Source organism: Phascolarctos cinereus, unplaced genomic scaffold (assembly GCF_003287225.1).
Source record: "Phascolarctos cinereus isolate Bilbo 61053 unplaced genomic scaffold, phaCin_HiC Scaffold_4;HRSCAF=312, whole genome shotgun sequence".
Classification (NCBI taxonomy): Eukaryota; Metazoa; Chordata; class Mammalia; order Diprotodontia; family Phascolarctidae; genus Phascolarctos; species Phascolarctos cinereus.
The window spans coordinates 656,833,031-656,845,545 of NW_027555847.1; the positions used below are offsets into that span (position 1 = coordinate 656,833,031).

Here is a 12,515-nt window from a genome sequence, read left to right on the forward strand (position 1 = left end):
AATGTTTTATACATGTTCTGGGCCAGGCCTGGTCTGACTTGGCCAATCCCCTGGCAATTTAGGTTATGATACTGGAACAAAATGATACATTTGTAGCTCATTCAACAGTTATCAAAAGATTTACTTAGCTATTTCAGGAGAAAAAATAATTTTTCCCTTTTTTATTAATTTATTTTGATTTATCAACAATCACTTCCATATGCTTTTGAGTTTAAAATTTTTCTCTCTCTTCTTCCCCACCACCCTCCCCAAGACAGCACACAATCTGATATAGGCTATACATATACATTCCTATTAAACATATTTTCACATTAGTGATGTTATAAGTAAGAATTAGAACCAATAGGAGGAACCACCAGAAAGAGGAAACAAAACTCAATAGAAGGAAAAAAAAATAGCAAGTAGTATGCTTCAATCTGCATTCAAACTCCATAGTTCTTTCTTTGGATGTGGATAGCATTTTCCATCACAAGGCCTTTGGAGATGTCTTAGATCCTTGTATTTCGGGGAAGGGTTAAATTTATCAATATTAGTCATTGCACAATGTGGCTGTTATTGTTTACAACATTCTCTTGGTTCTGCTCACTTCACTCAGCATCAGACTATACACGTCTTTCCAGGTTAGAAAAAATAATTTTAAAAGGATGTTGAGCTCCCTAAATTGATTCAGCTGAGAAAAGCTCCCACTAAGATCCACCAACCAAGCACCTCAGAGCCTCCTCATGGCAGTTTTGTACTCAGATGATGAGGAAGTCATTTCAGTGAGCCAACCAAGTCTTGAAGAATGTCTCAGTACATTTTGAGGCACAGCTAGCCTAAACTGCATTGGGGAAGTGGTTAAGATATTGCTTCTAACACCGTCTGTTAATGAGTGTGGGAAAGCCTTCAGTGTATACTCAGTCTTTATTCAACATCAGAGAATTCACAATGGAGAAAAACCTTCAGTGTAATATAGCAAATCCTTTAGCAAAAATACACATCTTATTTGACATCATTAATCAGTGAATAAATATTTATTAAGCACCTACTATGTGCTAGGCACTGTTTTAAGTGCTAGGGATAGATACAACGAAAGGCAAAATACAGTCCTTGCTCTCAAGGAGCTTTCAAGGAGCTCACAGTCTAGTGGAGGAGACAACATGCAAATAATTGTGGCATTTGAAGGAAGACAGGAAGCAGAATGAAAAGGGAGAGCATTCCAGGCATGGAGGGCAGCTAGTGAAAATGCCAGGAGTCAGGAGATAGAGTATCTTATTTAAGGAACAGTTAGGAAACCAGTGTTGCTGGATCAAAGAATGTGTGTGTGTGTGTGTGTGTGTGTGTGTGTGTGTAAGGCGTTTGGGAAGAGGGGTGGAGAGGGTGTAAGAAGACTAGAAAAGTGTGGGGGTGGGGTGAGGTTATGGAGGGCTTTGAATGCTAAACAGGATTTTACATTCAATATTTGAGGTGATAGGGAGCCACTGGAGTTTATTGAATAGCAGACCTACACTTTAAGAAGATCACTTTTACTCATGGTGGAAAATGCTAGCCACATCCAGAGAAAAAACTATGGAGTCTGAATGCAGATCAAAGCATACTATTTTCACTTTTTTATTTTGTTTTTTTTCTTTCTCGTGGTTTTTCCCTTTTTTCTGATTCTTCTTTCACAACATGACTAATGTGGAAATATGTTTAGCATGATTGTACATGTAAAACTTATAGCAGATTGCTTACCGCCTTGGGGAGGGGGAGGGAAGGGAGAGAGGAAGAAAAATTTGGAACTCAAAATATTACAAAAATGAATAGTGAAAACTATCTTTACATGTAATTGCAAAAAAGTAAAATACTATTAAGTGTAACAGCAACAACAAAAAGATCACTTTTGACAGCTGAGTGGAGATGGAGCTGAGTGACAGTCAGACCCATCAGTAGGCTATTGTGCTGAGAGGCACCAGGGCGGTAGATGTACATGGAGAGAAAGGGATAAATTGGAGAGATACTGTGAAGGTAGAAATGATAAAACTTGGCAGGAGATTGGGTAGGTGGAATGAGTTCAAGAGAGGAGTTGAAGATGACACCAAGATTGTATGGTAGAAAAAAATGGGAACCCCAATTATTTTGCTACATCCTGATGGACTAACAATGTAGGAATCCCACCAATCATGTAGTGGCCTAATATTAGAAAGTCCCCAACCCTCATGCAAGGACATGGTAAAGCAGATGGTCTCACCAACTGTTATAACAACAATTTGCTGTCCTTGGATCAGAGATCCTGTAGTTTTGCATAAAAGGACAGCTTTCATAATTGCAAGAGTGTTTGGCTGATTCTCCATCTTTCTCCATCCCTCCCCCACTTGTGAAATGCTAATGTTGCCAATTGGCTGTGTACTCTAAGTGGGCCTGAAAGGTTATAAAAATTTAATCTGTACTCCAAGAATCTGAATCTGCTGTCAGTGAGAGCAGATTCCTTAGAATCTACCCTTCTGTCTTTGACCCATAGTCAATAGACCCCAATTGATGGGTATGTCTGTGTCAAGATTTGGAGAGAATTTGCTGATAATGGCAAGCCTGGTGACTGGAAGGATGGTGGTGCCCTCAACAGTAATAGAGAATTTTGGAAGAAAGGAGGAGAGTTTTAGGAAAAATATGAGTTCTGTTTTGGACATATTAGTTTTGAGATGCCTACAAGACATCCAGTCTGAGATTTTTTTTTAATTCATCTTTCCTTATTCACTGCTTATTCTCCCACTTTATACAACCTCTATTCCAACCAGACCGGCCTGTTATTTTTGCCTGTACATAGCATCCCTTTTTCTACCTTTTGTATACATTATCCCCTATATCTGCCTTGATATCAGACACATTCTTTCCCTGGACAATATTGCTTTCTTTTTTTTTCTTTTTTTTGGCTTTTAGGAAACAGCTCTTAGTTTTCTTCTTACTTGTCTGAATACTCCTCAGTGTCCTTTACTGAATCTTCCAACTTCTCCTATACATTCATTTTTGATATCCCTCAAGACTGGCCAAGCTCATCTTCCCTTTCTACACTCTTTCAATCAATAATCTCATCAGTTCTCGTGGATTTAATTTTCATCTTTTTGCAAATGACACTCAGATCTATATACCCAGCCCTAATCTATCTCCTGTACTTACGCATTACCAGTAGCTTTCAGAGAATTGTAACCATGACATTCTGTAAGACTCTTGAACTCGATACATTCACTCCCCCCTAAAAATCATCATATTTCCTCCAAAATTTATCTCTCCTCTGAGTTCCCCATTTTTGTTGAGGGTATCGCTAACTTCCAGTCACCATGCAGTCTGAAATTTCCACAAGGCAATTGGTGATGTGAGAATGGAGGTCAAGAGAGTGATGAGGGCTGGATAATTAAATCTGAAAATCATCAGCATAAAGATGATAATTTAGCCTATAAAAGCAAAATAGTTGAGAGGGAAAAGAGGGCCCAGGGCAGATCCTTGGAGAATGTGACCTAGATGACAGTCCAGCAAAGAAATCTGAGACAGAATAGTCAGTTGAGCAGGTAGACAACCAGGAGAGCAATCAGAAAAACCCAGAGAGGGGAAGAATATCCAGGCGATCAATAGTGTCAAAGGCTACAGAGAAATCAAGAAGTATGGGGACAGAGAAAATGCCATTAGATTTCACTGGTAACTCTGGAGAAAATGATTTTAGTTGAATAATAAGGTTGGAAGCCAGATTGCAGTGTTTAGAAAAGAGTTACGGGGGAGGAAGTAGAAGCAAATAGCATTCTCAAGGAGTTTAGCCACAAAAGAAAGATATGGGACTATACTTAGTAGGAGTTGTAGGACTGTTAGGGTTTTTGTTTTTTTTTTAAGGATGAGAAGGGCATGGACATTCTTGTAGGTAATAGGGAAGGAGCCATTAGATAGGAAGAGATTGAAAATATGAGAATAAAGATGATAGGATAATCTTTTGAAGAAGACTGGAGGGGATGGGATCATGGATCCTGTAGAAGGGCTTGCCTTGGCAAGGAGAAGGGCTACTTCTTCATGTGAATGGATAGTCGGAGAACAAGTCTGAGTGGTATGAGTCAAGGAGGGATGCAGAGGGAGCTCTCATCAAGTGGCCATAATTTTTTTTCAATGAAATATGAGTCAAAATCATCAGCTGAGAATGGGAGGAGAGGGATTGCCATAATGGGCTTGAGGAGGGATAAAAAGGTTTGACATAGTGGCTATGGTGAATGAGAGAACAAGTCGATTAGGTGGGGTATAAAGGATTGCCTTGCTTAATTCAGTGAGGGCCCAATTGAGATTGTAACAAACTTACAGTGAATCTAGTCAGTAAAGTTTTGTGACGCTTCAGCTCCACTCTCCAGCAGTATTGAATAGTAGGGAAGCCAATACATGATTGGCAGTATAACCCAAGGATGTGCACTAGGGTTTGAGGATAAGGGAGTGAGAGTACAGAGGGGTAGTGTAGAGGTGGACTGATTCACCAAGACATTGAGATAGAGAAGGGAGGAGAGTAACTTGTGCTAGGATGATGGCTTGAGAAAGTATTGAGGGGTGGAGAAAATGGAGGTCACAGAGAAGATGAAGACTGGGGTTGGGGGTGGTGAGGCACAGGGAAAGATGGAATGATAAGTGGATAGAGCAACGGCCCTGGAGTCAGGAGGACCTGAGTTCAAATCCAGCCTCAGACACATAACACTTACTAGCTGTGTGACTCTGGGCAAGTCACTTAACCCCATCACCTAACCAAAAAAAAAAAGAGATGTAATGATAAGGGGTTATGAGAAGATAAAGGAATTTTCGGAGTTCCTTAACATGAAAACTGAACACACTTGCAGATGATGGCTAGATCCAGGATATGACAATCTCTGTGTGTAGCTAAGATGGATTAAAGGAGTGGGTCATGGGACTTGAGTAGACAGAAAGTCTGGTTAAGTTAGGGTATTTGAGAATCAATATATACAGTATGTTCCAAAAATCTTAGTGCAATTTTAAGCTATTAAAGCTAAGACATTTGGGACACTTCCCAAAGTGTGGTAGAAAAAGCATGGATCTGGTCCTTTTCTCTTAGGCTGCCAAAAAAAAAAAGATAGAAGTTTAAAATAGCATTTTGGCTTCATGGCTGTCTTATTGCCATGGTAACCAGGTCCTTTTTCCCAACCGTTATCTTCTACACATGCAGAGAGACAACCCTATAGGGGGAAGGGACAGCAAATGGGTGGTTACTAGAAAGCAGGTATTCTCAAAGTGGGAGAAGGTGAGTGGTCTAAAAGACTGGCAACATCCATTATCCAAGGGAAGGGTTCAGCAAAGAGAGTGAAATTCCTACTCCTACCTCCTGATGCAGCTTAACAGCTGAATTTATACTGACTTTAACAAAGAACCCTCTTAGGCACTGTTACAAAAAAAAAATGCTACCCCAAACTGAAAACAGTACTTCAGATGTGGTCTCATCAGAGCATAGTACAATGGAACTATTACCATTGTAGTCCTTGATGCCATGCCTCTATGCTTAATACTGCCTATGGTTGCGCTAGCATTTTAAATGGTTAATAATAGCTAAAATATAGCACTTTAAAGTTTTTGAGGCATATATTGTCTCATTTTATCCTGACAACAACCCTAGGAAATAGATGCTTTTATTATCCCCATTTTACAGATGAGGAAAGTGAGGCAGAAAGGTTAAGTGACTTGTCCAGGGTCACACACTAGCATCTGAGGCAGGATTTAAACCCAGATCTTCTTGACTCCAAGTCTATCTATCTGCCGTGTCATCTGGCTGTACCTGTTTCACTTAGCTATTGTCACAATGTTGACTTTCCGTAAGTTTAGAGTACACTAAAGTCCGCAGATCTTTTTCAGAGAACTGTCTAGCACCTCAATCACCCTATATTTATCATGCTGAATTTTTGAAATGAAGTGTAGAATTTTACATTTATCTCTATTAAATTTCATACTGAGCCACAGCATGGGCAAGAGATACAAAGCAGACTTGAGTCAGGAAGACTTGGGCTCAAGTTTCACTACTGATAACCCGGCTATGTGAAGCTGGGCAAATCACTTAACGTGCCAAGAAACTCTAAATCACAGGTGTCATGGACCTTTTTTTTTTTTTGTCATGGAACCCTTTGGCAGTATGAGGACATCTATGGACCCATTCTGAATGTTTTTATATGTATAAAATACATAGAATTCCAAAGGAAGCCAATTATATTGAGCTAGCGACCAACATTTTTGTTTGTTTGTATCAGATCCCAGGTTAAGAATTTCTATTCTAAATGTACAAGTTGTATAATTTAGTTGTCAATCTGCACTGGTAAAGTCGATTTCCATGCCAGGAATTCCCTACACCAACAAAATCAGTTCTACACTCCCCAGATTGCCGTAGTAGATTCGGTCCATCACTTTAGTTTGTTAGCATCTTTTTAGCTCCTAACTGTCCAACATGTTAGCTATACCTCCCACACTTGCATCATCTGCAAATTCAGTAAATATGCATTGTTGCCTAAGTCACTGATTAAAAAAAAAAAGTTAAATAACAAAGGCCGAGCAACTACCTGAAGCTCTCCACTAGGAAGCTCTCTCCAAGCTGACGCTGAGTCATCTAGGACTCCTCTTAGATCCCAATCATGTAGCCAGTTTTTAATCCACTTAAATAGATGAACTACCTTGTATCCAATTTCTCTCTTTATCTACAAAGGTTGTAAGCAAATAAGCAAACAATTAAAGGCATTTCCCTTATCTACCAGTCTAATAACCCTGTCAAAAAGGAAAATGGGGATAATCGGTATAGTCTGTTCTTGATGAAGCCATGCTGGTTCCCAGTGATCACCACCTCCTCTAAATATTCACAAACCATCCCTTTAAAAATTTATTCTGGGGCAGCTAGATGGCACACTGGATAGAGCACCAGCCCTGGATTCAGAAGGACCTGAGTTCAAATCCGGCCTCAGACACATAACACTCACTAGCTGTGTGACTCTGGGCAAGTCACTTAACCCCATTGCCTAGCCAAAAAACAAAAAAATTGTTCTTGAATTTAGTCAGGAATCAAAGTCAAGTTCACTGGTCTATAGTTTACAGAATCTACTCTCTTCTTTGGAAAGCAGGGACATCTTATCAGTCTTATAATGCTTTTCCTAGTCTCCACAATTTCTCTTTCAAAGATTAATGATAGTGGCACCACAGCCACATTCACCAGTTCTTTTGGTACCCTGGGATGTAGTTCACCTACCCCAAATTCCTCAAGGGAAACTATGTGTTCTCACTATCTCTTTATTTACCTTGGGTTCCAGCTTCCTACTAACCACCTACCTCAAATCTGTCTTTGTTAATCTTGTTTCCCTCAATATAATTAAAGAAATCTCACTTCTCCTTTTTTCACCTTAGCATTTATTGCTGGCCTCAGTTCTTTTGCATTCCTAAGAGTTTTTAATGGGCTTATCAGTGGTTTTATATTCATCCTCCCTTATGCGCTCTTTCATCTTTTACATACATCTTTTAAATTTAGGTTGTTGACAGGTTCCTTGTGTATCCAAATAGATCTTTTTGGATACCTCCTCTTTTCTTCCTCACTGAAATACAGAATTTCATCCTTGAGAGTTTTCCATCCCTAACTGACTCTCTCCAAAAATGGCTTGTTTTCTACTCCATCTTGTGACAGAAGGGCCATTCTCTCTTTCCCCATCTCATTTGACAGGGAAGTCATTCTCTATTCTTGCTATGTGGGCAATGATGCACATACAAAAATATCTCATATTTTGATCTGATACTTCATGTTTTTGGTGTACAAGGGTGTGGAGATTTAGTGTTAAATTACTGTCCCTTGGCAGAAGCTACATTTGATATTTCATTGAAGGCCTTGCCTTGGTGTTCTAGTGCCATGATCTATAGACCTCCAACCCCTAGAATCCACTCAGGGCAGCAATCATAAAATACAGAGTTAACTTGAGCAGGGGAAAACCCAAACAATCCGTTGAGTGCAGAGCTATGAAACTTTGTTATAGTTTTAGTCCCATATGGACTTTCTGATGAATAAAGGATAAGTTTATATCCATGGCTTTAACCCATTCATTGGATATTTCTCTATGGTAAACTCCATAATTCTGAATAAGACATAAGCTTAGAAGGAAGGTGTTACTTCATTCATTCCACTCAATTTTTCTCTTGTATTTGATTCTCTTAAAATGTATAGTGTGAAGCTCTCTGCCATAAAGCTTTTCCATGCTGGATACACACACAAGGTCTCTGATGCACTGAAGGGAAATTTTCTTTACCAGTTTTGCTGTGTCTACAGCATGAACTAGCTGATATTTATGAGGATCACAACTCTGAGTGAAGGTCCATACTTTCATAGAGAAAGGTGGGTTGTTTTTTTGGGAGCAGTCAGTCAATGAGCATTTATTCAAGGCTTACTATGTGCAAGGGATATACTAAGCTCTGGGGATATGAAGGTTCTTAATGCCCTCCCTACTTTAATTATTTTGTATTTCCTTATCTATGAGTATAATGCATTCTCTCAATATAATGTAAGTTCCTCGTGTTTTCTGTTTTTTGTATCCCTAACCTCACCAATAGTAGATGCTTAATAAATATTTCTTGAATTCTCTTCACTTTGAATTCTTTGATTTTGAATGAGACGCATGTTCACTAAATGCTTTCTTACTAGTACATATAGTTTTTCTAAGTATGTATTTTGCAATGCTGAGTAAAGTATGAGCTTGCACGAAAGGTTTTCCCACAGTTGTGACATTCATAGGGTTTTTCTCCAGTATGAATTCTATGATGTTGAATCAAATTTGCAAGTGCAACAAAAGCTCTCCCACACTCACTACATTCATAGGGTTTCTCTCCACTGTGAATTCTCTGATGTTGTATAAGTTTACAGTGCTGAGAGAAGGCTTTACCACATTCACTGCACTCATAGGGTTTCTCTCCAGTGTGAATTCTCTGGTGATCAATGAAGTTAGAGCCCCGTATGAAGGTTTTCCCACATTCATTACATTCATAGGGTTTCTCTCCAGTGTGAATTCTCTGGTGTTGAATAAGAGAAGATCGTGTACTTAAGGCTTTTCCACATTCCATACATTTATAAGGTTTCTCTCCGGTGTGAATTCTTTGATGTTGGATAAGGTTAGACTGCTGATAAAAGGCCTTGCCACATTCATTACACTCATAGGGTTTCTTCTCAGTGTGAATTTTCTGGTGTTGGTTAAGATTAGAACTAGGTTGAAAGTTTTTCCACATTCTTTACACTCATAGGGTTTTTCTTCTGTGTGAATTCTCTGGTGCTGAATAAGGGATGAGCTTACAGAGAAGATTTTCCCACATTCATTACATTCATAGGACTTTTGTCCAATGTGAATATCTTGCTGTTCAATCAGGTCTGAGTTCTGCCTGAATGTTTTTTCACATATGTCAGATTTATGGTATTTCTCTGCTATATGTACTCTCTGGTCAGTACTCTGTTGGGAACTTTGTCCATTTGTATCATACTGATGAGGCTTTTCTCTTGTAAAAATACTCTGCTGTTTAATGTGCTTTGAGTTCATACTGAAGCCTCTCCCAGATTCACTAAATTTGGAGGGTACTTGTCCTGGGCTAATGTTCCTATGGTTCAGTGTCACTGGCTTGACACTTTGTTTTCTGGAAAGTGATTTCTTGAGTCTTTTCCCAGTAGCATTCCTCTGAGGTCGAGTTAAACTGCCTTTGATTTCATCAACACTATGACATTTGGAAGGCTGGATAATATTTCCTGTGAGTATTTCCAATATTGCCCCCTTCAATTCCTTTTCTTCAGGAATTTCTTGGGCGGAAGTCAATTCCTTTTTCTTGTTGCTGTTCTCACAATCTAAAACGAAAGATATTCATTCATTCCTTCATTTAACAAAAATTCATTGAAAGCCTATATATGCCAAAAATTCTAGGGCAGACAAACAAGTATATGTAACTGAGGGTACATGTTCTCAGAGCTTATGCTTTAGTAGAAAGTGAGAGATTGCCAGCAAATGACCTAACTTGAGCATTCTTTGAAGGAGACAGATATCAAAATCATGGAGGGGGGGGAATGCCTTTTGAGTTGTAACAAGGGACTGTTAATTAACAACCAGTATCTCATCAAGGATCTTCCTGGGAGAAAGAAGGGATGGGATCTAGAAGATGAAAGAAACAAGCCCTGGGAATTAAAAATAAAGTGCATGTAGCTGAACCCCGGGATGAAGAATTAAGAGATCACTGAAAGGAGTCTAAAAGTGGCAAGCTTGACCTCCGCTACTATTCAAAGACCAAGAGCAGCTGTACTGAAGGCTATTTAAGCCTTCCTGCTTTTTATCTATGTTTGTTATCTATATTTGGATTTATGTTCCCATAGTCAAAAGCAGTAAAAAGAAAAAAAAATTAAGAGGAGCTATTTACTAAACTGGGGTGGGGGGCAGGGCAGGAGAGAGGAAAAGGATAAAAAGCAAAACTTCTTGCTTAGAAGTAGTCCGGGAAGAGGAGATTCTCAGGGGTGAGGAACCTGAAGCCTCAAGGCCACACGTGGCCCTCTAGGTCCTCAAGTGCGGCCCTTTGACTTAATCCAAACTTCACAGAACAAATCCCTTTACTAAAAAAAGGATTTGTCCTGTAAAACTTGGACTCAGTCAAAAGGCTACACCCAAGGACATTAGAAGGCCACATGTGGCCTTGAGGCTGCAGGCTCCCCACCCCTGCTTCTAGATGGAAGGTGAGTAAAAAGGTAGATAGGAAATGAGGAAGGTAAAAATCTGTAGTTAGTGGAAAGGAAGAAATGGAGCTTCTGGACATTGACTGAAGGCCAAGAAGTATTTCCAGGGCTTCAAACCAGTACAGCCTCCACATGTCTCCACTGACATAAACAAAAATAAGTCTAATACAAGACATTCACTGTGTAATAAGTGACCATATGAGTAGCACAGATTAATAGAAGAAGAGATCATTTCTGCTGGGATGACCAGTCAGTAATGTAGGAATGACAAGCTCTTGCCCAGTGATGGAGTGCTCTTAAGAAGTAGTAGGGGGAAAAGAAAATGTTGGAGTGGCTCTGGGAAGATGAGAACTGTAATATGCTATTGATAGAGCCGTGAATTGTTCTAACTATTCTAGCAATTAATTTGGAATTACATGAGAAAAGTCACTAAGTAATTCATACACTCTGACCTGGCAATTACAGGAATGTAGCCTGTGAATAAGGAGAGATTGAAAATGAAAGCAAGAGGCAAGCTCCCAGAAGAGACAGGAGGGGACAGGACCAACAACACAATGAGCTCAGGGAAGGCAACTTTCTGAAAAACCTAGTTCCCCAAAAAGCATGCAGAAGGAGCCCAGCAAATGTCTGTTCAATCAGTGAATGAAGGAAAAGTTGTCTCACTCACCTGAACAGTTGCCTCCCAGAACCTTTCTCCTCTCGGCTACCTTCACGCTCAGGACCCAGGGCTCTTCCCTTTGTTCCAGCTGAGAGATCATATCAGGTTTGGACACTGGAAATCCTGATCATGAGGAAGGAAATGGGGAAGAGTATTTTTTTTTCTTGGTTATAAAGGACTGTCCTAGTTTCAATCTTAGCCATATGTACAGGCAAGCAAGTTGGAGAAGGGAATACCTAGGGGGGCCACGACAAGAAGGCCCAGGGAAGAACTATGCATCCTGGCATGGGGCCCCAGAGTTACGTTCCCCCAGGAATGAATGGGTCCAGAGAATTTGTGATCTGGGCATAGCAGAACAATTGTTTCACTCTCACTCCCACTTCTGGGGATGTCACCATTGGACCTTTCCTATACCTGGACAACAAGGAAGTTGGAGGAGAGGGAAGAATCAGGCTCAGAGAAAACTTAAAAGAGCTACCCATTTTCTTCTCTACACGAACCTTATGGCCTACGAAAAGGAAGCAAAAACAACCTATTTTTAAGCCAAGATGGGATTAGGAATTTCTGATCCTTTAGTTTGGAGCCCAAACCCAACTAATTCCTCAAGACACTATAGTTATTTATAATATAGAAAATCATGAAGATCAGATCTGAGTCCTAAGAAATACACCTTACCCAATGAGATCACATTCCTGTAGGTCTCCAGCATCACCTCCCTGTAGAGACACCTCTGAGCAGGGCCCAGGTAGGCCCACTCCTGCTGGGTGAGGTATACAGCCACATCCTCAAAAGTCACCAATGCCTGAAACAACATCCTCCTGTTGTAGCTCCAGGGATTGTCCCAGGGTAGGGGATGTGGTAGTATAAAGGTTATGGGCCAGTATGCATGTGTATAGTACTCACTATATCAAATGTGTACATTTTATTAATGTTAGAATGCTGGTATCTATGAACCTAAGTAATACAAACATATGTGTATGTGTCTGTGTTGAACATAAGGGTTATCTATGAATGAAACTCACTTCTCAAAAAGATGGACACACTTGGGAGGTATGGGAGTGTTACAAATAGTACTCCCCCCTCCAACAATGGGTTGAGATCACTCTGTTCCAAACCCTCTTTTTCAGGTACAATAACTCAAAGAGACTGTATCTACAA

At 39.9% G+C, this 12,515-nt stretch overlaps 1 protein-coding gene across 1 annotated transcript; it reads right to left on the reverse strand.

Annotated features, from left to right (window-relative positions):
• Positions 1 to 8,306: 8,306 nt before the first annotated feature.
• LOC110214112 (zinc finger protein 252-like) lies at positions 8,307 to 12,171 on the reverse strand. The gene is given in 4 exon segments (XM_078151809.1): positions 8,307 to 9,203; positions 9,206 to 9,826; positions 11,367 to 11,480; positions 12,033 to 12,171. Coding segments are annotated over 4 exon segments (1,419 nt in total). The 3' UTR covers positions 8,307 to 8,658.
• Positions 12,172 to 12,515: the final 344 nt, after the last annotated feature.